This window comes from Mastigoproctus giganteus, chromosome 3 (genome assembly GCF_048544385.1).
Source record: "Mastigoproctus giganteus isolate SK-2022 chromosome 3, ASM4854438v1, whole genome shotgun sequence".
Classification (NCBI taxonomy): domain Eukaryota; kingdom Metazoa; phylum Arthropoda; class Arachnida; order Uropygi; family Thelyphonidae; genus Mastigoproctus; species Mastigoproctus giganteus.
The window spans coordinates 214498462-214522856 of record NC_143577.1 but is presented as its reverse complement, the minus strand read 5'-3'; the positions used below and the strand labels follow the sequence as shown (position 1 = coordinate 214522856).

The following is a 24395-nucleotide window of genomic DNA, read 5'->3' as shown; positions in this document are numbered from 1 at the left end:
GAGGTATTGTGGGAGTAAAGTTGAAAAAAATGTAATTAATGATGAAATTTCACGTTTATTTAATGAAAAAAACTTTCGAGCCTACAGGCCAATGAGGCTCCTGGGGTTGATGCAATATACCTTACAATTTTAAGGGAGGTGGCAAGTGAGTGCATTGAACCATTGAGGCTAATTATGAGAGCATCACTGGACTCGAGCATTATTCCGTTTAATTGGAAAAGTGCCAATGTGTCTCCAATACATAAGGGCAGTTCTAAGAGTGAAGTGGGAAATTACCGGCCGGTCAGTCTAACTCCAGTAGTAGGGAATCATGGAGATAATGATCAAGGGTGGAATTCAGGATCATTATTTAGATGGAAATGGAATCCTGAAGGATAATCAGCATGGTTTTGTAAAGGGAAAATCATGCTTTACTAATCTGATTAGCTATTTTGACAGGGTCACTCAAGAGCTTTACTTAGGGAATAATTTCGACAATTTTTATTTGGATTTCAGCAAAGCATTTGACCCACATGAGTGGTTACTTTATAAGCTGGAACAGGTTGGAATCACAGGGAAATCCCTAGATAGATAGCTGGATGGCTTCAGGACAAGAGACAGAGGGTTGTGATAAATGGTTATTCCTCAGATTGGGTTAATGTAAGACGTGGGTTTCCACAAGGATCAGTATTAGACCACTGTTGGTTTTGATTTTCATAAATGACATTTGATGAAGGGATAGAGGGCATGACGTCTAAATTTGCAGGTGATGTAAAGATTGGTAGAGTAGTTAATGATCACCTCCAAGCAGAGCTTCTTCGGAGTGATCTAGATAGACTTCAGGGATGGTCAGAAAAATGGTAGCTATGCTTTAATCCATCAAACAGTAACGTATTGCACCTGTAGAACAGTAACCCTAAAATAACTTATACGCTTGATGGAGTTGAACTAAAGCCAGTAGTGGAGGAAAGGGACTTGGGTGTTACGATTCAGTCAGACATGAAGTTCTCCGAGCATTGTAGACTGGTTGCAAGGAAGACCCATGGTGTCCTATCGATGATTTATCAAACAATTACTAGTAGAGATAAGGACATCATAATCCCATTATATAAGGCTATTGTTAGACCACCCTTGGAATACTGTGTTCAAGTGTGGAGACTGCACCTAAAGAAAGACATTGTACTTCTTGAAACATCCAAAGATGGGTAACTTGCCTTGTGAGATCTGCAAAAGGGTGTCCATATGAGGAAATATGTTGGTTGCAGAGCTTGGAAACTAAGCACCTTAGAGAAGATTTGATTGAGGTGTTTAAGTTTCTGAGAGGCATAAGTAAAATGAAAGGATGAAATTTTCATGGTGAAATGATTCTAGAACCAGGGGCCATAATTTCAAGTTATGTGGGAAATGTTTAAACTGGATTGCAGGAAATTTTATTTTAGTCAGCCAGTTATAAATTACTGGAATAAGTTACCTACATGAGTGGTAGGGGCTGACAGTTTGAGGAAATTCAAAGGTCAGCTAGATAATTACCTACAGGAGGAGGGAAACGCATAGGTCATCTGTTTCCTTTTCTCTTATTATTATTTTAAAAAAAAAAATTTCTTATTATTATTTTATTTTTTTCTTATATTTTATTAATTTTTGGTTATTTTATTTTATTTTATTTTATTTATTTCCTTTTTTTGGCTGGTGCAGCATAAACCATAGGCTTTCTTGCACCATGTGGCCATTGCTAATACTAATACTAATTTTGTTATGCTGCATTATCCTGCCCACCTGTCTATCCAAACATGATTGACTGACAATCAGTTTTTCCTGAAAGTTTAATGGCTGCTATCCTCATTCAATAAACATGTAAATTACTGAGTTGTATCTGCCATTCTGTTTATTCTCCCATGCCATTTAAGGCCTTTCCTAGGTGACTTCTGGTAGCATACTCCTGGATTATGGTGAAGGTTCTTTCTGTTATAAATGGTTCACCTTCCACATGTTATGGTTGTGTTTCACAGCAAATTTTTCCAACCCACAGCACGCATTGGTGACAGCAAAATGATATTGTCAAGTTTTTACCATTGGCATAAGGTGAAGCTTTCAACTTTCATTCCTATATATAGTAAACCCCAGCTATTCACGGTTGCTGATTTAATATAAAATGAAACCTAAAAAATGTGAACATTTTTCGCCATAAAAAAAACATGGGCGTGGCTAAAATTGTCTTTCCCATTCAAAACAGTGCTCAGTGGGTGGGTGGGGGGTGACAAAATCACGAGCGTGGATGTTTCTCGCTAATCCTTGTTCAGTATGTGTTATGCGCTTGTCATGGAAGGTTTCGTCGTTTGCTTTTAATTTATATGCTTATAAATTGAATAAATTTATCAATTTATAAATTAATATGCTTACAAAAGTGATAAATGTACCGTTTTGCAGTGTAAAACAGACTTTTTCGAGTGTGTTAACGGAAGAAAGTGACTTTATTGTGGACAAGTTCTTTCTAACCCGTACAAAAATATGGCTACGAATAACAAGGAAAATGTGAAAATATCAAAGAAGGTGATGACATTAGCGAATAAAATTGAGTTATTAGATAAAATTTCTAATGGTGAAAGTGTCTCCTCAGTGGCAAAACATTATAAAATCAATGAGTCAATCCAAAAATCGGAAGAAAAAAATCCGCCATAGTGTCCGTGAAAACGAGCTAATTGCTTCAAAAATTTGCTCTGTAACTTGTGATGTTAAATTAGAAAAAATGGAAAAGGCTTTAAATCTGTGGATAGAAGACCGAACTCAAAATAAAATTCCGTTAAATTCACTCATCATTCATGAAAAGGCAAAACTCCTTTATCAAAACTTTAGAGAAACTGGTGATAGCACTGGCGGATACGTTTTTTTTAGTTAGCAAAGGCCTTGGTTTGAAAGATTTATTTGAAATTTCTAATAAATATTACATTTAATATTAAATTTTTTCTTATTTTCATTTTGATGCCATATGCTTGCATTTCACTATGTACTGTCTATGTACATAGTCATATTATGAAGGTACATATAATACATACATAGACAAAATTTTAGACTAGTTTTTCTTATACATTTCATACTTTGGAACGGAGCCCCTTTATTACTATGGGAGCCATAACTCAGTATTCACGTTTTCAGTATTCGCAGCATTTCTCAGGAACGTAACCTCCGCGAATAGCGGGGGTTTACTGTATAGTATATCATCCCCTTTGGCCATTTAAAAAATTTTGAAACCATTAAGGGACTTCTTAACTAATTTCACTTGGGGTTGTTTTACATATAAAAAGTCACTGTGCTTTCCCATGACTGATACTGAACACCAACGACTTTTGGTGCCTCTGTAGCCAGGTGGGCAGGAGCAGCAGTGCATAGCACACGCTTCTTGATTAGACTGGGGTTTGAGCCCGTGACCACCAAATACATAGGATGCGGAAAGGTCAGGGAATGACCACCACATATCCCCAGAGCAATATGGCCTTAGTTGCTAATGCTCCTAAAAACCAAAAATAACACTAACAACCAACAAATTTTGACCAATGACCCAAAAGGATACCCAGCTATTAATTAGAACTAATAATAATAAATAAACAAAATTAAAGGGAAAGTGAAAAGCAATTAAAAATTTTTTTTTTAAATTGTCTCCTGGTGAAAGACAAATTTTATGAAAAATATCATCCCTAAATAACATACAGTGCAAACTTGACATACTACACCTCGTTAAACCACAATTTCAGATATACCATTGTGACCATGTTCCTGAATAGGAATATAAAAAATAATGTGCTTTATGAGAAATACACAAATTTCACAACAAATTTCAAATGGAAGGTGGACCAGCTAACGCAATTTCCAAATGCAGACAATTGATGGACTGTATTTCCTTATATATATGGTATATTTTTTCAATTATACATTTAAATTTTTATAAATAACAAATCTTATTCCAGTGTAATTACTCTGCGATAAGTTCAGTTTTTGCCTATCTTGCCTCAGTTAGAGATGCAATAAAAAAAATTATACAACATCACTGACATGGTAATTGCACATAGGAAACTTACAAAAAGTAAACATTTTTGCTCTGAGAGAGGAAATGAAAATGAGCTATCATTTGCTCATTTTCAAATTTATTCAACATTTTCAAGCTATGAAGCCACATGTGGAATGGGGAAACTGCTGAAGGCATAATGCATAGTGTGCCCTGGAATATATTAATCATGTAATTAAGGAGTACTTGTTAAACAAAAACAAGGCTTCCCCCCCCCCTCTCTCTCTCTCTGTGATATAATTGGAACCTTTACTCCCTTTTAAAATTAAAACAGTATCCCACCATTTAACTCTGCTTGGTATTAATGTCATACAATTCAAATGAAAATCAAAAATGGAGATGTCTCATTTGTGTTTACTATTTAAGCTAAAATAACTCACTACACCATTACTAAGTAAGAACATCGCCCTTAATAAAAGAACCTAATGTCTTTTGGTCATTGTTACCTCACCCCAACCCAGTAAACATGAAGATGAGTCATAAAACGGGTGCTCCTACCACAGAATAATTGCCATCAACAGCTATGGTATCACACAGTAATTACCCCAAACCTCACAAAAGGAGAACTTGGAACAACTGTTTCAACACGTATACAAACAGATATTTTGCTTCAAAAAAAGCTGAAAATGAAACTTAGCACAAATAAACTGTTTCATTGTATTATCTGCTAGCATGTTGGCAGTTGATGGGCCATGTCTGCCATCCTCATATTACTGTGTGATATGAGGATAGCAGACATGACTACAAAAACTGACCCATGCCACGAATAAAGATAATAAAATTAATTCTTTATTTCATGAAAAATAAATTTATATTTTTCCGTCAGTGGTGAAAACAAGATAAATACTGCGCACCAACGAATTTTGACAAATGACCCAAGAGGATACCCAGCTGTTAATTAAAACTAATATAACAATAAATAAACAAAATTGAAGGAAATGTGAAAAGCAAGCAAGCAAACAAACAAACAAAAAATAACATAATGTATTGTATAATTCCTCTCTCCACAGCTAATATGGACAGTTTACACACATTTACTGGCACTAAAATGATATGCACTTGTCACTTCCACTTAGCAATTATGTGTGAGAGAGAGAGGAACAGCACATCTTAAAATATAAAAATCAATCACCCCCCCTCCCACACACACATGCCAAAATGAAATTGCTTACAATAAAGCATTTGTTTAGGTCATTGCATAGTCGTATTAAAAATACTCGGTAAATTTTATTTCAGGTTATAATATGGGTGTTAAAAGATATCACTGACATGTTATATCAAGGTTGCACTGCATGTATTAATTAATGCATATTGAAATAATCAACATTTTTTTGTAAAAAATATTGATATATGAGAAGATAAAACTTCAAATTTCCTAATACTGAGGCTCTAGCATCTTTTATTATATCTATTTTAATTTTCATCTTCTGCTATTTAGTTAATTTATGTGATGGTATTACAATTTTTATTTACTAACTTTGTAGATAAAGTAACTCCCAATATAAGATTTTTAATTATTTATTTTGCACGTGTTCTAATTTCTCATACTAAAATCCAGAAGGTTTCTCTTCCCAAGCTTTCTGGATAAGGGATCTGGCACTGTACTTATTTAAGAAACAAAATTTCTTGCTTTTTGTAGCAGGGCCATATGCAGAAATTTAAAAAAGGATGGGTTTGACCCATTGCATTAAAACTAGTGAGTGATATATTTATTCTTAATAAAAATGAAATTGTCAAAATAAAATTCCATATTTTTTTATTTTTTTTAGTTAATTAATTTAAACACAAATGTATACAATGCTAATCGGTAAAAAACACCTGAACAATTACAGTGAAATTTCATCTTTCAGAATTTTTGAAACTGATTATGCTGACCGAATGGGCACCTCTATACAAAGTGACTGAACCAACACTGGTTCAGTCACTTTGTTCTGAACCAGTGTTGTCTGCTTTGGAGAGATATCACTTTAAATATAAATCAAAAACTTACCATTAAGATTAATTTTTTGGTTTCTTTTTTTATTAGGGTATTGTTTGTATCTTTTTTTTTTCTGCATATTCTAGTATAAATTTTACTAGAATATGCAGAATTTTGTGTGAACTGAAAGATAACTTTTCAGTTCACACAAAATTGATGGATTGGTACTGCAGAAATTTTGACTTAAAATACCTAACTGCAACTAAACTTATTTGAGAGGAAGGCTGTATATAAAGGTTAGGTTTCTTTTCCTCAAGCATAAATAAAAAGGAAACATATCAAAGCCCTCTACCTCATCAGAGGTAGAGGGCTTTGATATGTTTCTATGTTTCTAATGATTTCTTTGATATGTTTCTAATGATTTCTAGATAATGGTATTCCTCATCAGAGGAATACCATTATCTAGAAATCATTCCCAAGTGAATGCACCATTGTGGATTAGAGCATTGTCTTGTTGAAACTGGTAGGAGATTTCTTCCAAGGATTCATTAAATAATCGTGAGAAGCTGTTCGTAATTAGTTTCATATGTGCATATGCTAGAATCATTTGTCTACTGCAGAATCCTCTCCAAACCATCACACTGATTTACTGGTCTTTTGAGACCATCGCATCATCATTGCAAATAATTTGCCATTAACATTTCCAATTATCCAGCCTTATTGAGGTTGAACTTTATGTCCAAGTGGTATCAAGGGTACCATGTCAGAAAATTCCCACTTCTTAAAACTGATGAATTTTTGGAAAATATTGCTTTTTTTTTTTACTTAATTATCATACTAAATTGTTTAATAAATAGTTTAAATTGTCCTGATCACTTATATTAGCTTATATTTGAATTTCGCTAAGGATTTCAAAAGTTGCTACTTTTGTATGAACATCATAGTAATTAACTGCAGTGTTTTAAATTATAGTAAATAAATAGTTGGAAGGTCCATTATTATGTAGGTTAGCTATTTTTGTATTTAGCTAAGTATTTAGAAAGTCTATGGCACTATATAGAAACATAATATGGTGCATACTGCCATCGCTGGAATAGTATAGCATTATTATACCCTTATCTCTTAGCACGTGTGGTATTTTTAAATGAAAATTACTTTTTCCTGCATCAAAGCAAAAAGCTCAAAGTACAGAAATGCTTTGGCTCGGGGAATAACTGTCAATGGCGGTTCTGTTGTGAATCAAAACTATGTACAGTGCAGTGTGCTTCTTGCTGTCTTTTTGCAGAGTTATCTCTAGTGAGACATAATATGGTGAAAGGGGATGACTTTTGTGTGCTTGCTTTCATTGCAAGGAATGTGAGGAAATTAATCACCAATTCAGCATGCTGATGGGCTTATGTGAGAGCTCGAAGAACAGGGTTGATGCCCTTGAAGGAATAAAAGAGTGATACCCATCAAGCACTCTGTCCAGCATGACTTACATATCAGAATGTTCTGGTCCCACAGGATATATCTGTATTGAATGCAACTCTATTGTTAAGGGAAATGGGAAATATATCTTGTAAAAAGTTTATAGGTTTTATGTTTATGTTTTTTTGGCAGTCTCCAGGGTTCCTCCCATTAGCTGCTGTAGCATCTGTTTAGGCAAGTGCCAATTCCCGGTGGCGCCTCCGTAGCCAGGTGAGCAGGAGCAGCAGTGCATAGCACGTGCTTCTTGATTAGACCGGGGTTCGAGCCGGTGACCACCAAACACGGAGGATGCGGACAGGTCAGGGAATAACCACAGTGTATCCCCGGAGCAATATGGCCTTAATTGCTAATGCTCCTAAAAACCAAATAACATGACATAACATAGCCAATTCCTGGCATGTGTTAGGTGTGGGTGTTGAGTGGTGTGTTTGTTCTGTTGAGTGTTGTTAGCTGGCACCTGGCATCCTTGCAGGCACGAGGCATAGAACAAGAAGGTTCACTGTCTCACATCCCTAGCCACGTGGAGGCACACCAGGATATACACCAGAGCACGTGACTAGGCAGCCCAAGGAGTGGTCCTCCTTAGAGGGGACCACCCCTGAGCTCCCAAAAAAAAAAGGGAGAGGTGAGAGTGAAAGGAAGATTGTATATCAGTGGGAGATATCAGATTTCAGAGAGAGGAGAGGTAAGGTTTGGATAGCAGGGGATGGAAGAGAGAGAGAGAGATAGGCATCCCCTGTGAAAAGTAGTTTGGACAGTGGAACCCTTTGGTTCCGATTAGGATTCTTCGACTTGGCATTGTGCTTTGGTCTTTTTCATTGTTGGTGAGTGTCCAAATCGCTGTCAGTCTGCATCTGGGTTCTGTTTACAGTAGTGATTCTCCACCTGCATTTGAAGAGGCCATCAGCAAACAAAGTGAATCTTTCAGGAGTTGAGATGTGATTTTTGATGTTTTCTTGATCACACACTTCAGTAAGTATTTGTAGTTGAGCTCTTAGGTCCTGATAAATGTGGCATTGGAAGATTTGGTGATTGACTGTCTCTCTGGTGTCAGCGGGAGCAGAGAGGTGTCTGTTAGTCCAAGAGAGTATAACTTTGAGTTTATGCTTCCATATCCAGTCAGCAAAAATGACATCCAGGCCTGAACCATGTAGCATATTGTTTGTCAAATATCTTAGCTTCTTGGAGGAATTCATATGTGGTTCTTCCTAGCACCAAGCAAGTCTACTCCCTTTTCCACACGTCCATCATTTTTTGGATTATTCTCTTGTCTTCTTTAGCTGACATGTTCGGATTTATTCATTGAATGTGCTTTAGAGAAAATGTATTGAAGCATTTAAAGAAATTAAATGCTTCAATATGTAAAGATGGTGGAAAGCTACTTAACGTTGGATCGGTAGCTTGCCGCAGATGACTCTGCAGGCTCTTGAGATTGCAAGCAGGAAAAATCCTCCGGCCTGCAGTAGGTGTTTTTTCACAAGGCTGTTGGTGATTCTATGGCCCCAGGCACCTGCAGTGTAACAAACGATGGGAATGAGCATTCATAATAGTCTGAGGGTCGAAGCTTGATGCTCCAGACTGCCCTAGTGACCCTGATTAGTTTTCCTGTAACCTGTTTAATCTTTTTTACTATATACTTGCCATGTGGGGTAAAGCTGAACTTGCTGTCCAGCAAAATGCCAAGATATGTGGTCTCTCCACCTTGATGGCCTGATCATTGACTTTGATTGTTGGTGGTCTGTTTGTTTAGAATTCCTCTAAGTAACACCTGCTTCATTTTGGGAATAGAGATGTTAAGCTTGTGAACAAAGCACCAGACGGAATGATCCAAGACATCTTTCACAAGGTCCTCCAATTTCCTACTTGAGCTGCTGTGAAGCAGGATGGCCAGATCATCTGCATAAGCCATTTGATGAAATTTTCCTGCTCCATCTTCAGCCACCTGTCAAAAACCACATTCCAGCAGAGAAAGGATCCCTGAATGCAGCCTCTGGTGACTGTGCAGGGCCCCAAGTTGACAGCAAGGGACCTTTCCTTTAAGTAGTAATTAAACCATAAATTAAATCTGGGCTGAGACCCCAGCCTCCCTAAACATCTCCAGGACGCTTTGCCACCAACAGGTGTAAAAGGCCCCTTTGAAGTCCACGAAGAAGCCAAGGATATATTTGGTATTGGCATTTGAGTCTGTATCCACTACCATCCTACAGTGGATCTCCTTGTAAAGCCAAATTGATTGATATATCCTAGTCCCTTACCTGTGTCTGCTCTTTGGACTCTAGTAGCAATTATTTTCTCAAGTACTTTCCCTATTATGGGCAGCAGGGCAATGGGTCTGTATGAGGCAGGTGATTGTTCTGGTTTATCTGGATACTTTAGCAAGTTTTTGAGGTTTGCCTTTTTCCAGGTTTTCAGGAAATGTCCATCTTGTAGACATGTATTTAGAAGGTTTTGGATTAGTAAAAAGGATAAGTGGAATAGGGCCAGAGTATATCTTCCAGAAACAAAGGCGACACGAACAGTAATACAGTAAACCCCCGCTATTCGCTGGGGTTACATTCCTGAGAAATGCTGCGAATACCGAAAACGCGAAATACCGAAAATACTGAGTTATGGCTCCCATAGTAATAAAGGGGTTCCGTTCCAAAGTATATAAGAAAAACTAGTCTAAAATTTTGTCTATGTATGTATTATACAAAAAATTTGTATGTACCTTCATAATATGACTATGTACATAGACAGTACATAGTGAAATGCAAGCATATGGCATCGAAATGAAAATAAGAAACAGTTTAATATTAAATTTAATATTTATTAGAAATTTCAAACAAATCTTTCAAACCAGCGTCTTTGCTAGCTAAAAAACCTATCCCGCCAGTGCTATCACCAGTTTTGCTAAAGCGTTGATAAAGGAGTTTTGCGTTTTCACGAATGATGAGTGAATTTAATGGAATTTTATTTTGAGTTCAGTCTTCTATCCACAGATTTAAAGCCTTTTCCATTTTTTCTAATTTAACATCACAAGTTACAGAGCAAATTTTTGAAGCAATTAGCTCGTTTTCACGGACACTACGGCGGATTTTTTTCTTCCGATTTTTGGATTGACTCATTGATTTTATAATGTTTTGCCACTGAGGAGACACTTTCACCATTAGAAATTTTATCTAATAACTCAATTTTATTCGCTAATGTCATCACCTTTGATATTTTCACATTTCTCTTGTTATTCGTAGTCATATTTTTGTAGGGGTTAGAAAGAACTTGTCCACAATAAAGTCACTTTCTTCTGTTAACACACTCGAAAAAGTTGTTTTACACTGCAAAACGGTAGATTTATCACTTTTGTAAGCATATCAATTTATAAATTTATTCAATTTATAAGCATATAAATTAAAAGCAAACGACGAAACCTTCCATAACAAGCACATAACACATATTGAACAAGGATTAGCGAGAAACATCTACACTCGCGATTTTGTCACCCCTCTCCTCCCCCACCCACTGAGCGCTGTTTTGACCGGGAAAGATAATTTTAGCCACGCCCATGTTTTTTATGGCGGAAAATATTCACGGCCCTTTAAAATTCACATTTTTTAAGTTTCATTTTATATTAAATCGGCGATCGCGAATACATGAAACTGCGAATACAGATAGCGGGGGTTTACTGTACTATGATATTAGTACCAATGTGTGTATCGCTAATATCAGTAACCAATATGTGCATTGCATTTGGTACTAATGATATTAAGAGTAGAAGATTTGATGACTCACTTAACAAGTACAGGGCAATGTTGAGCAAAAGTGGTGAGTTAAGATTAAATTTGAAAGTGCTTGCAATTCTGCCCAGACACAATAGGAAGGAGTATATAATGAGAGCTTTGTCAGTAAGTTTAGTCGTGGAGAGACTGTACAAGGCCAATGGGGTAGAATTTTTCTCAGCACGATCTGTGCTTGTTAACAGAAGAGACCATTTTTACAGGGGTATGTAGTATACTTTAAATAGAAGTGCAAGAATATTTGCTGATGCTATCAAGGCAGTGTCAGGCAGGTCACAAAATTGCTGGCTTTGGAGGGGATAGAAGAGTGTTAAACAGATTGATAGATTAATAGCAGGCAGAGGCATAAGTGATTCTTGCGTTGTTTCTGTCAGCCATGTAATAAATTCCGTTTATTAGCTCTAATAATTACAAGCTTGCCCCGGGACAACTAATGAAACAGTTATGGGGCTTGCATTATGAGAGAACAAACATTTGTAATCTAGTACAACTCAAGGAGTACAAATTAATGACACGTGAAATGGCTAATACATAATATTGCAGACATTACCATTACTGATGTAATCAGCAATAGTAATGTCCGTAGCCATGTGAAAACTGAAATGCAGAGTCAATTACTGTTCTTGAGTCAGACAGCAAGATCATTTGTTCATTGCTATAGCATTATGGCCTTTGGAGTAGGTGATTCCAATGATTCTTATTCCGCCCTAAGATTCTAGATTTGAATTTGAGATTTTCCTGGGGCAATACACATTGTTGGTTACCTGGAGGAGAGCTTTTGCAGAAGTGGTTGACAGTTTGAGAGCCAGCAGAGTCTGGCTTGGCAACGTTTGTCAGCAGAACACTAGGCTTAGTGCTGGACGAAGTGATTAGGCTTAGAATTTTGAGGTTATAATTTGTTTATATTTCCAAACAGTACTTAGATTATTTCACCATTGACTTACAGGGATATAAGAGCCATCAGGTCTGCACACTTTGATGTATTTAAATTTTAACATCAATTCTGTAGCCATGTGAAAACTGAACAGCACATAAAAAAAGCATCCATAACAAACTAGCACCCTCTGAACATGTAATCTTTCTCTCTTTCTCACTAGCATCATTTCAGTTTATGGTTGCCTGTAAGCACATGTTGCCTATTTTGGTTTATTATATATTTTGTGTGTAAAAAATTACAGTTCATATATATGCATAGTTTTAGTACCCTTACTGTAGACATTCATTGCAAAAAAAAAAAATAAATAATAAATAAATAAGATGATAGTGTTTCATAAAAAGATAAAGCATTAAATATTAAAATAAAATATGGGAGTTTTAAATGTTCGGTGAAAATGATTTACAACATGGATTTGAACATCAAAAGATGCTGCAACATTCAAAAGAAAATTGAATGATCTCAGCTGGCCCAATACAAGGATATCTTTTCTATACAAGACAAGGAAATGTATTAGCCATTTCATGTATAGTAGAAACGTGCACTACACCATGAAAAATTAAACATTACTGTTCACGTTTTATTTTAATAAATTTTTACATGATAAGCTTTGAACTTTAATATGTATCAATGGGTTCAATCCCTGATGTTATGAAATCGTTCATTGTGTAGTGCACGTTTCTACTACATGCTGTCCCCCCCCCCCCCAGAATGTATACTGTATGTTATATCAGGATGAGCTATTGTTAAAAGATCTGATTTTGAGCTCAATACAGTACACTAGAAAATTACTCTTTAAGCCCTGTCAATTGAAAGAGAACTTTTGGATTATGAGAGCCCTCAGAATTAAGTTAATCCATAACAATTCATTTGCTTGGCCATGTAGAAGTGCACCAAAAAAAGCACCCGTTTTCATTTTCCATTTCATATAAATTTTGTCAGTCACTAATATCACAAATATTCATTTGAAACTTTCATAAAAACAGGAAGAATAATCTTTTACCTTATCTACAACTTGTTTGCACCTATAGACCTTTGTTGATCACATTCTTTTTCCTTGTAAGCCATGTCTGAATATTTGACATGTGGGGGGGGGGTCAGTTGGAGCAGCAATTTCTGATTCAGTATATTGTTATTTTAAAATTTATTATATATTAATATTTAATATATATATATTTTTTGCAGATGTTGATCCTCAGGCTGTCCAACGAGCTGCAGCAAATATGCCCAATCATGTATTCAATGCCCTTTCCCAGGTGGCTGGTCACCAGACCCCTTCTTTCCAAGCTTCTGCACCCAGTTTTGGTGCAAGTTACAGTGGTACCTATGGATATCAGGTGAGTTGCTTATCCAGGCATAATAATTTTATAATAACATTAAAGATGCCACTTCCTGGCAAGAAATAATTCTCACCAGTCTACAAATATAGCATATACATTTAATACACTCCTCAGAGCAGAAGACACTCCAAGAGGTGGAACCTGTGACTTCCTTAAATCAGTAAAGCATATACTACAAAACATAATAGAATATACAACAGAATGTTAGCATGCCTTTCCATATATACACTGAAAGGACAGAATTCACAAGGATACCTGGTTCCTGAGCAAAGCGACACTGTCACCCTAGTGGATGAACCCAGCACTTGGAAGGTATATGGGTACACTGCATCACTGCATTCACTTAGGCGGTAATTTGATGTCAGTATCGATAAACATTGTGAGTTAATCAACTTTGAAAGAGGGATGATAGTGGGTGTCCGACGCATGGATCACTCTATTGCAGAGGTGGTACAGAAATTGCACTATCCCCATTTGACAGTATCAAGAGTGTATTGGGAATATGCCATTTCCCGGAATAAATCTCATTGTGGACAGTGTTGTGGGCGGAGAAAGGTGGTGGATGAACGTGGCTATCAACGTCTGTCTCACATTGTTTCAGCCAGCTGGAGAGCAACAGTGGCACAAATCAACCCCGACTTCAATGAGGGAGGTGCCAGAAACGTCTCCACCAAGCGATCATTAGCTGCAATAGGTTATGAGAGCTGCTGACCCACCAGAGTCCCATTGCTAACACCACAGCACTGGACTCTATGCCTCAGTTGGGTGAAAGAACATTGGCACTGAACCTTGAATGATTGGAGATGGGTCTCCCGGTCCGATGAGGTCCATTTCCAGTTATTTTCGAGTGGGTGGGAGGGCGCGTATCTGGCGGAAACAGCATGAGCTATGCACTCGCCGTGTCAACAAGGAACTGTTCGGGCAGGTGGACGGTCGGTAATGGTCTGAGGTGTGTTAAACTGGCACACGCTGGGACCTCTGGTATGCCTAGATGCATCTCTGAATGGTCCAGGTTACGTGTTCATCCTTGCAGACCATCTGCATCTCTTCATGGCCATCGTACACCCACAGGGCAATGGACTCTTCCAGCTGGACAATGTACCTCCTCACACAGCTGTGGTAACTAGAACATGATTCGAAGAGCATTCCCCAGATTTTACCACCGTGGAATGGCCTCCCCATTCACTGAATGTGAACCCTGTGGAGCATCTTTGGGATGCTGTGGAAAGGTCCGTTCGAGCTTTGGATCCTCCACCCAGGAATGCGATGGAATTATGAACAGCAGTGCAGCAAGCATGGATGGAAATACCTGTGGAACGCTTTCGTGAGATAGTGGACTCAGTACCTCACTATGTGACTGTCCTTATCCGGACAAGAGGTGGGCCTACCCGTTACTAGGTAGGTATCCCATGATTTTTGTCCACTCAGCGTAGATAACCTTTAATGAGAGTATCCCCTCAACACAATTTTTTTTTTTTTTAATTCTCCTTGGATATTGATGGAGCGTAATTATTATTTCTGAATTTTTTAATGAAAAATTCTGAAATTCAAAATGTTTTCATATCTTTTATTTTCAATAAAACAACTGTTATTAATTTTGCTTGAAAAAAAAATATCCACTATCAAAAATTATTTACTTTATTATTTCTTACTCTCCTCCAATATATATTCATATATAGTGGTTGGAGTGTCATCTATAACATATTTTGTAAAATAAATAAAAAATTATTGACAAGGAACCATTTCATACAATATTTCAAACATAAAGTGAATAGTGCCAACTATCAAATGAGAAGAGCCACATCTCTTTACATAAAGCTGAAAATAATAAATAATAGTAAAAGCAGGGGTAGTGCGGAGTCTATTAGATCCTTTTCATGTATGATTCCAAGAAAACAGTGTCATTGTTTTCTTGGAATTCTTCGAAAACCACAAATTAGGAAGGTAGAGAGCTGCAACCACTAACCTAAACATTGATGGTTAACGTGCAACAAATATTTCACTGAGTAGTCTGTCAAGACCAGGCTCCACCACTGGATTAAAGAAAATTTAAGGGAGAGTGATAATGTAGCAAATATCTTCTCCTTTCTAAGGCTAATAATCCTTTAACAAAAAATACAAAATAAAAAATAAATAAATCCCATTATAAATATACACTATATTGCCCAAAGCACCCAGACACCTCTAGGATTTGTAAAAGATGAACAACACCTACTAGTCAGGAATAGGTATAAAAGCAACTGCATTCATCGTAGAAGCAAGCAAATAAACAAAATATGGTGAATGACTTGAAGCATTGGGCTTAGCAACTGGCAATGGGGGGTCATCGTAGAATATCATATTAGCTATCAATCTGTTTTTACCATTGCAGCATGATTGTAGTAACACCATAGATCAGTGGTGGCTGGCTTAATCACCAAATGGAAGCATCATAGTGCTACTACAGGCAGGAAACATTTGGGTAGCCATAGTCCATGATCTGCTTGGATATTTTGGACAGTTATGTTATGCCCTACTACCTGTACTGTAGCAGTACTCTGGAAATAGGCCATCAGTATTGACACAAGATTACTACATACCATACAGCAGCGATTTCCAAACTGGGAGGTGCGCCTCACTAGGGAGGCACGGATTAGTGCAAAAGGAGGCGCGAAAAGTTTAACAGAAATGTAATTTTCATAACATAACATATATAAATTAAAAAATATATACATATAAATAAACTTTCATAACATAACATTAAATTTTATAACCTATTTTTTAAAGCATTTTCCGCCAGCTATCTCACTCTAACTTCGATATAAACATGAGATAAACATTTATTTGGAAAATATATATAATTTAGTGCGTGTGTACTATGTATGACATATATAGGTAGATTGCATAGTATAGCATTAGCTGTATGGTTGAAAATATGGTTTCAGCGATGTGCGATTGTGTTTTTTTATTGTTTTTTGGCGTGTTTACTTACTGATAATAATCGTTATAATTTAGAACTACAGATGCCTATTATTTCATGTGGTATTAATAATTATTGTATTAACATATTAAAAATAAGAAATTGCACAATTATAGATGCTTTACTTCAAGGGAGGCACCGGGAAAATTTTACAGGTCAATGTAGGCGTGGGCTCAGAAAGTTTGAGAACCACTGCCATACAGTGAGGTTCGTACAGGAATGGCTTGTGGACAGTAGAGTTAGACTTACCCAAAGCTTAAACCTCAACCTCATTGAATATGTGGAGTGAATTGGAGCGCTAAGTTAAGCTGCAGACAAAACAGCTTTCAACAAGTTCTGTTAAGAATGTTTTGATGAAGGAATGGAGGCAAATTCCAGCTGACAACTACAAAAATTTGGTAGAAAGTATGGCTAATAAGCCTTAAATCAAAAAATCTAATTTGCAGTAACAAATTAGGTTTCTGAATTAAATTACACTCCACCTTTTTGCAACTACCTGTGTGTTTCCAAATACTTTTTCATCATATAATGTATAGTCTCTACGCTGAAGTTAGAGAACTACCATTATCTCCTAGGTGACAGTGAATAATCCATGCCAATAAACCCCTATGAATCAGAATAAAAGACCTTATTGGGAAGCAATAATATAAAAAAGAGTATCATAACCAAATAATCAGTCTGCTGAATACTACACAATTCAGCAGTTTGATTAATTGGTTGTGATACTTTTTTTTTTGCAAGAAAATCAGTTTTTATTTATTTATTTTATTATTATTATTTTATTTATTTTATTTTCTGTTTTCCTTTCTAACTCTATCTTATATTTTCTTCAGCCTTATACTCCTTCCCAGCCTATTGCAACACCTATGGTAACGCCATCATATCATGCAGTTGCTACACCTGCTCATTCTGTAACAACTCCAAGATATCCTCAGACACCCCAGACAAACTGGGCTCAGCCTCCACAAACACCTTCCAGGCAATCATCTGCAAAGTAAGTACATAGTTTTTCCAAAAGTCAGAACTATTTAAATAATCATCCATATTTTTAAATAAACTGCATTATTTAGCAACAAGCAGGATTTCAACTGCAATAAGTAATAATGTGATCTTAATACTAAAGGCAGAATAGGCTTTTAGTATCCATGAGAGTCACTTCAAGAAGCACTTTTTTTTTTTTTTTTTTGGTAACTCAAAGTTCAAAAGTTATTTGAATTACAGTGCTCACTTTGTTGACTAGTTGGAGGATGTGTTCAGACTGCTTTAGAAGAGAGAAGTAGAATTACAGATGTCAATTTAGAAAAACAGTGACCATGAAAATATCGATAAAAAAGGTAATAACAGAAATTGAATGTTTGTGTGATAAGAGTAAAGTTTGTAAAAGACAGGTCATTAATTTTAATTAACCTTGACTTCTCTCCTTTGAATAGAGTCACAATACTTGAGAGAGATTTTGTAGACCCATTCTGGATGTGGGAACAGTATTCCATCATAGGATAGATTTGTGATTTGTACAGTTAGTAGCCAGTTAGAAGAACAGTGACATTGAGAATAAAAGAAAGCTTAGTTGGCTTAGTGCAGAGGAAGCAGTATTTGTTAAATGCTTATTACAAGAATGGTTAGAAGTGAAATGTCCCCATTTCAATGTCTTCTTGTCTTAAAATCTGAGTACTGTTGAAGATATGTGGTTGGCGTGAGATTAGCTTTTGGTAAATTTTAGTGGTATTTTAATTCCTTTCTGTTTTATATTTGAGTTAAACTTAATAACTTTCATTATTGTTAATACAATGGAAATTTAAAATTCAATAAAAATAAAAGCCAATAAAGAAAGGTATAGGGTTATTACTCATTATTTTAGTATTATTCAACCAGCTTCATTACTGACTTGATCATAATTATACTCAACATCGTCATCCTCTTTACTAGTATCACTGTCACTCTTATACAATAAATGATCTAATAATCTTCAGTGCCATCCATTGCATTACTTATACCACATTTTGTTAAAGGACTTGACCACAATTTCAGTCTTGACATCATGCTATGACTTCAGCACCCATTCACACACTTGTGCTATTATGCGTCTCCGTAGCCAGGTGGGCAGGAGCAGCAGTGCATAGCACACGCTTCTTGATTAGACTGGGATTCGAGCCCATGACCACCAAATACGGAGGATGCGGAAAGGTCAGGGAATGACCACCGCATATCCCCGGAGCAATATGGCCTTAGTTGCTAATGCTCCTAAAAACCAAATAACAAACAAACTTGTGCTATTGGTGGACATTTCATCCTTCCTGTAGGTGTCGTATCATGGTTTCCCCCTCTATCATCCATTTATTTCATTGCTCCCGCATGTTATTCTTGAATAGCTTATTGATTCTGACATCTAACAGCTGTAACTGGGAAGTTAAGCCACCTGGAATTTCCGCTAATTATGTGTTCATCATTTCGGCCAGTTGTTTGATGTTTTCAGTCCTATGTGTTCTAAACTGATTCCATACTAGTAGTGCATTTTTACACAGTAGTTCACCAGGACACTTGGACCAAACTTTTACAAACCAATCCTTGATACATTTTTCATCCGTCCATCCATCCCTTTTGTTGTACAAGTACGTGAATTCCATTTGGCAGTTTATCTTTCGGTAAAGTTTTTCTTTTAAAAATTAAAATTAGCAGAAGTTTGGTCCCATCAGCACAACAAGTTAAAAGTGCAGTGCAGTGTAGTGTGTCTTTCATGTCCAGTGGTTTTAATAGTTATAGATTTTTGCCCTCTCAGATTTACAGTTTTATTGGATGGCACATCAAAAGTCAACAGAATTTCATCCATATTCCCGATTTGGCTAAGTTGCTTTGTTTTCTAGCATTAAGGATAAAGTTATGGACATCTAATACTTTCTGTTCGCGCTCAGCAGGCATTCTCTGGGCTAGTCTAGTTCTTGTGCATAAACTTAACGTATTTCTTTTCACGAAGCGATAACACCAAGATTCACTTCCTCTAAAGTTGTGTATCCTAATATTAGCTGCTCGTTTCCGTGCTTTTACTATTATCATTTTAGTACTCACTGCAGTACCCGTGTCCCTAAGTCCATTATCCAACTACACAAGTTTTCTTCTGGTAATAAAACTTCCTGCTTCCTCCATTGATGAATCATCTCAGTGGGCAGTGGTCTGAAATTTCGTTCTGCTACTCTGTTCCCATGTTCTTTGACATATTGTACTACTTTTAGCTTAAATCCAATAGTATAATTTTGCCTTCTTGATGTGCCTGCCATTGATTAGGGCTTAAATGTATAACTGGAATTCACTTGTTACTCAAACAACAGTCTTTGATTACTGAAAAAGTGTACTAACGTATAGCAGTTAACTATCCGTTAACTACTATATGTTAACTCTTGGTTTTGCACATGTGCTGTATTGCCACTTTCAGCTTCTAAGACACTGGGTGATTTTTTAAGGTATTTATAAGGAAAAAAGGTGTGTCTTATAAGCCAACAAATACGGTAGTTTTTTAAATTGTATAATTACTTCAAAGTTACTTTAAACCTTTCGCACAACCATGTGAAAGGTTTAAAGTAACCTGGTAAGTAAAGTGGCTCTCAAAAACAAGATAATCAGTAGCAGAAATTAATAATTTGTTATAGTGTATATATAATTCTGCTGGAATTATATATTTAGGAATGCAAAATCACAGAATATTTATTCAAATTATTTATGAATTTAAATTAGACTAATTTAAGTTGGACAACTCCAAAAAGGCACTACTTATCCTTAAAGTGCTGCTATATGATTGCAAAATCACGTAGCATATTTATTCAAATTATTGGTATTGGTATTACCAAATAGAAGTAGTTATAAAAAGGAAACCATTAAAGAAGATTCTAATAAATGATTACAGCCTTAAAAAGGGAGAAGTTATATCTACATATGAAACCCATTTATATGTAGACAGCTATGAGACACTGTAATAGACACAAATGACTTGATTACTCTAATTGTAGGTCTGAATCATGAATATTTTTAATTCAGTATATCCTCATTAAAAGGCCATCTTTTTAACTGTTCCTGTCAGAACTGTAAAAATATTTCCTGTAATCTCTGGGATGTCTTTCACAACTTCTATATCAGGACACTATTATGATATTGAAATAATTCCCACAGGGTATAAATCTTCAGATCGGGTAGGACTTTGAGATGAGGCAACAGCTATTATATGTGAAAATGCTGTTTCACTGCAAGTAGTCCATTTTGAAACTGTCAAATGTTTAGCCACTCTACTTGATCTCTCTATTCTTTCTTTTTTTTTATTATTATTATTATTTACCAAATTGCTTTCATTTTTATCTGTCTTTTCATCAGCACATTCTCTTTGGTGCTGAGAGACTTTAATCTGCCTCGTACCTCCTACAGATTAGGCTCATTCATTAGAAATGTAGCTCCTTAGAAACATTATTACAAGTAATTTTTCGAAAACTGCATGTGCAGAAATATTGCTATATTTCTGGGACATGCATAAGGCCAAAATTACCTTCTTTATGGTTTTTTGAACATGTTTCATGAGATTCTTATAACATGCTACAGCTGAACAGGCAAATCCACAAAATTTATATTGGTATGTCTTAGCTGATACACAATGCATAGATGACTTCTGGCACGATACACAGTATTCATGGAGGAGTCCTGAATATTTTTGGTCATATAAATAATATAATTTTCTTCTGTAATAATTTGATTGTTATAAAATTATTAATAATAGATTGCTTTATCTGTTGTTGCATCAAATTGATATTTTGCAGAGAATTTTGCATTAAGATAAAACTAGCAAAATAGAATTTATTCATAATGCTTTTATTTATTGGCACCTAATGTGTTCACAATACAGAACAAGAAAATATTTTCTTTGTATAGGCGTCATTTTCAATTGATGAAGGACAGTAGTAATATATGCCAGTGCCACTTTCTTCACATAAATTCATCTAAGTGTCTTCACACCATTTCATCCCTTGCCATATATTAGATTAAGTCACCGACATACAAGCCCTTGTGGGTAATAGTTGATAGAATCATCATCCTTCCCACACAGAGTGGGAAAGACTGGTTTGAGTCCCGTCAATGATGAGAGGAACTTTTATGGGCTTTTTTCACAGCATGGCTGAGTTAGTCTGTCTCAGGCAAGTGTAGCACGGTTTTTGATCCAGGTTTTTCATCCAGCAAACAGAAAATCGACCATAGAACACACACAGTTTACAGACGGTATATACAAGCAATATGGCCTTACTAATGCTCCTAAAACCCAATAACCACAACACTGACATAAACATTGTTATGTAACGTTTGCCATCACTTACCTCTAATATTCACTGCTACAAGGCTAAAGTCTAATATAACCACCAGTGAATTTGTTAGATGCTTCTAAATGTATTATCCAATTTGTTTAGTCAATATGTCAATATTTCCTGTTTATTGCTGCCATATCTCTAACCTTTTTTCCTCAATTTCTCTTTTTATAAAATTGTATTCATTAACCATTATGTTGAATTTATAACCCACCTGACACACATTGGATGATTTTGATCATTATTTCTGGCAAAATGATATAACTGGCCTGTTCGATAAACTACCATTAATCCAGTTATTACTTAATGCTGTGCATATAAGTAAGGTCCTGAAACAGTGCTAATTATGTAAAGTTGTTGCAGAATGAAGCTGTTCTTAAAAAGTATATCATCATGTCTGTATTTCAAAGATGAAAATGACTGCCATAGATTCATCAATCATCAATGTTTTAGAGAGAATTAATATTCACAAAGTAGGAAAGTATTAAATTACTTGAAATGAACCCTTCACTTGATATGTGCAGGGTTTAGAATCTATTATTACTAATAAAGTCTAATGGTCATACATCTTGCTGATGTTTTCTCCTCTGCTTTTTTATTTCAAGTAATTTAATCAAGATACTCTGTGTAGCATGCCGCTTAAACATTATATTAGGAAAATATTCTAAAGTTCTGTGTTCTCTTCTGCATAGGTGAAGTACCAAACAGAGTGGTTTATGTTATATCATAATGACATTTCTCATCTTTGTAGTTTTAATTACAATTTAAATCTTTAAATTAAAATTTGTATTGTTTAAAATGTAGGAATTATTTATATCTTATGCACAATTATAAAACACTTTTTTAATAAATTATATACTTTCAGAAATGCCAATCCATCAGCTGCAGATTGGAAGCGTATGGCTGAACAGTGGGCAAAGAAACGACAGCAAGAGACTTTGGGTGTATCTCGTACTCCAGGAGGTATGACTCCAAGAACTCCAATGTCTAGCATAAGGGCTTCTCCTAGTCCAATGATTGAGTCCACTCCTGCAGATGCTACACCTTTGATTGATGAATTGTGATACTTTGAAAAATTGGGGGGGGGGGGGTCATCCATCTTTATTTTGATGGAACTCACATTATGTAAATAATACCATTACTGGTATTTGTACAGAATACTTGTTATATAATTGATCTATTTCCTCTTTGTACTGAAAAAGTTGTGCACGTCCAGTTAAGTTTGATTGTAATGCAGTGTAAACATGATCATTGCTTTTAAGCAGATGTTCTCTTAACTTATCGCAAATAATGTTATACTGTAATTTGCAAGTGGAAAATTTTCACTCTTTGACCAATAACTGTTTATAAATGCCTTCAACTTTAGGTCTGGCCTCTCTCTCTCTTTTTTTTTTTTTTTTTTTTTGACAAATTTCCAAATATAAGTGTGACCAGTGAAACCTATTTGTACAGTTGTTTATGCAGATATCATTTATTTACTATTCTTTATACAATTTTAGCTGTTAGTATGAAAGAGACAGTTTTTGTAATTTATTCCACAGGAATTAATTTCTCTACTATTTAATTTACTCATAAAAATGTATAAATGAGTAGAGAAAATAAACCTCTTGAGAAGCTGTTGATTTTGCATTAAATTTAATACTATGATTTCATTGTTGTCACATAAGAGATTACTTTGAGATTTCAAAGATTTTACTGCTATTTTTGTTGTTAGATATTTTGGATAAACTTTTAACAGGAAACAGACCAAAAAATACAAGAGGTAAATTCAGTAAAAAAAAAAAAAAAAAAAAAGAGTAGGGACTTGTAGAAACCAATGTAATATTGGTTCTTTTTAACATATTCTCTGCTGTGTCAACACACTTGTTAACTGTTCTATCTACTTTTAGAAGGCAAACAAATTTGTCTTTTTTTTGCTGACAAATTAGTAAATGTAGATGTCTTGACCGAAAGGGGGAAAAAAAAAATATGTACAGCTGTTTTATGGAGATAGTCTTTATTTACTTCTCTCTATATTATTTCAGGTTGTTAGCAAGAAAAAGAAGAGAGACTTTTGTAATTTATTACCATAGGAATTTTTCTACTATTTAATTTCTCATAAAAATGTATAAATGAATAGAGAAAATAAAACTTTTCAGAAACTTTTGATTTTGATAGTGTATATATATATATATATCTATTCAACTATAAGTCACACAAGGATTTTGAAATACAGTAATGGAGCTCTTATTATGCCTTAATTTATTTACAAAAAATAAAAATAACATTTTTTTTAAAAAAATATATTAAAATAAATCTTTATTGAATTTACCATAGCCAATAAATAAAGTAAAAATAGATAATATCATCACAACAGGAAGCTTAGAACTGTATTAATTATTAATAGTGTTTAACACAAAACTTATAAACAAATTGCAAGTACTTATTAGAAAATATATAATTAGCATGTGACTTTTATGAAATGTTTCGTAAGAAACATGTCTGCAGCATATATTAGTTTTGTGCAAACAAATCCTTTGTTTTCTTTTAAAGAATGTTGAGTGGTGAGGCAAGAGTGCACATGCATTTGAGTGGGCTATGATTCAAGCCCATGTGCAGGGCTGTGTTAAGGCTATGGCTGGGGGCCACA

At 35.4% G+C, this 24395-nt stretch overlaps 1 protein-coding gene across 1 annotated transcript in view; it reads left to right on the top strand.

Annotated features, from left to right (window-relative positions):
- Positions 1–23727, top strand: part of Spt6 (transcription elongation factor Spt6) — a 301836-nt gene extending 278109 nt beyond the window's left edge. The window contains exons 37-39 of the mRNA XM_090369617.1: positions 13320–13471; positions 17267–17427; positions 22632–23727. Of these exons, the coding sequence (XP_090225743.1) occupies positions 13320–13471; positions 17267–17427; positions 22632–22830 (512 nt within the window). The 3' untranslated portion in view covers positions 22831–23727. The remainder of the gene's footprint in view (positions 1–13319; positions 13472–17266; positions 17428–22631) is intronic.
- Positions 23728–24395: the final 668 nt, after the last annotated feature.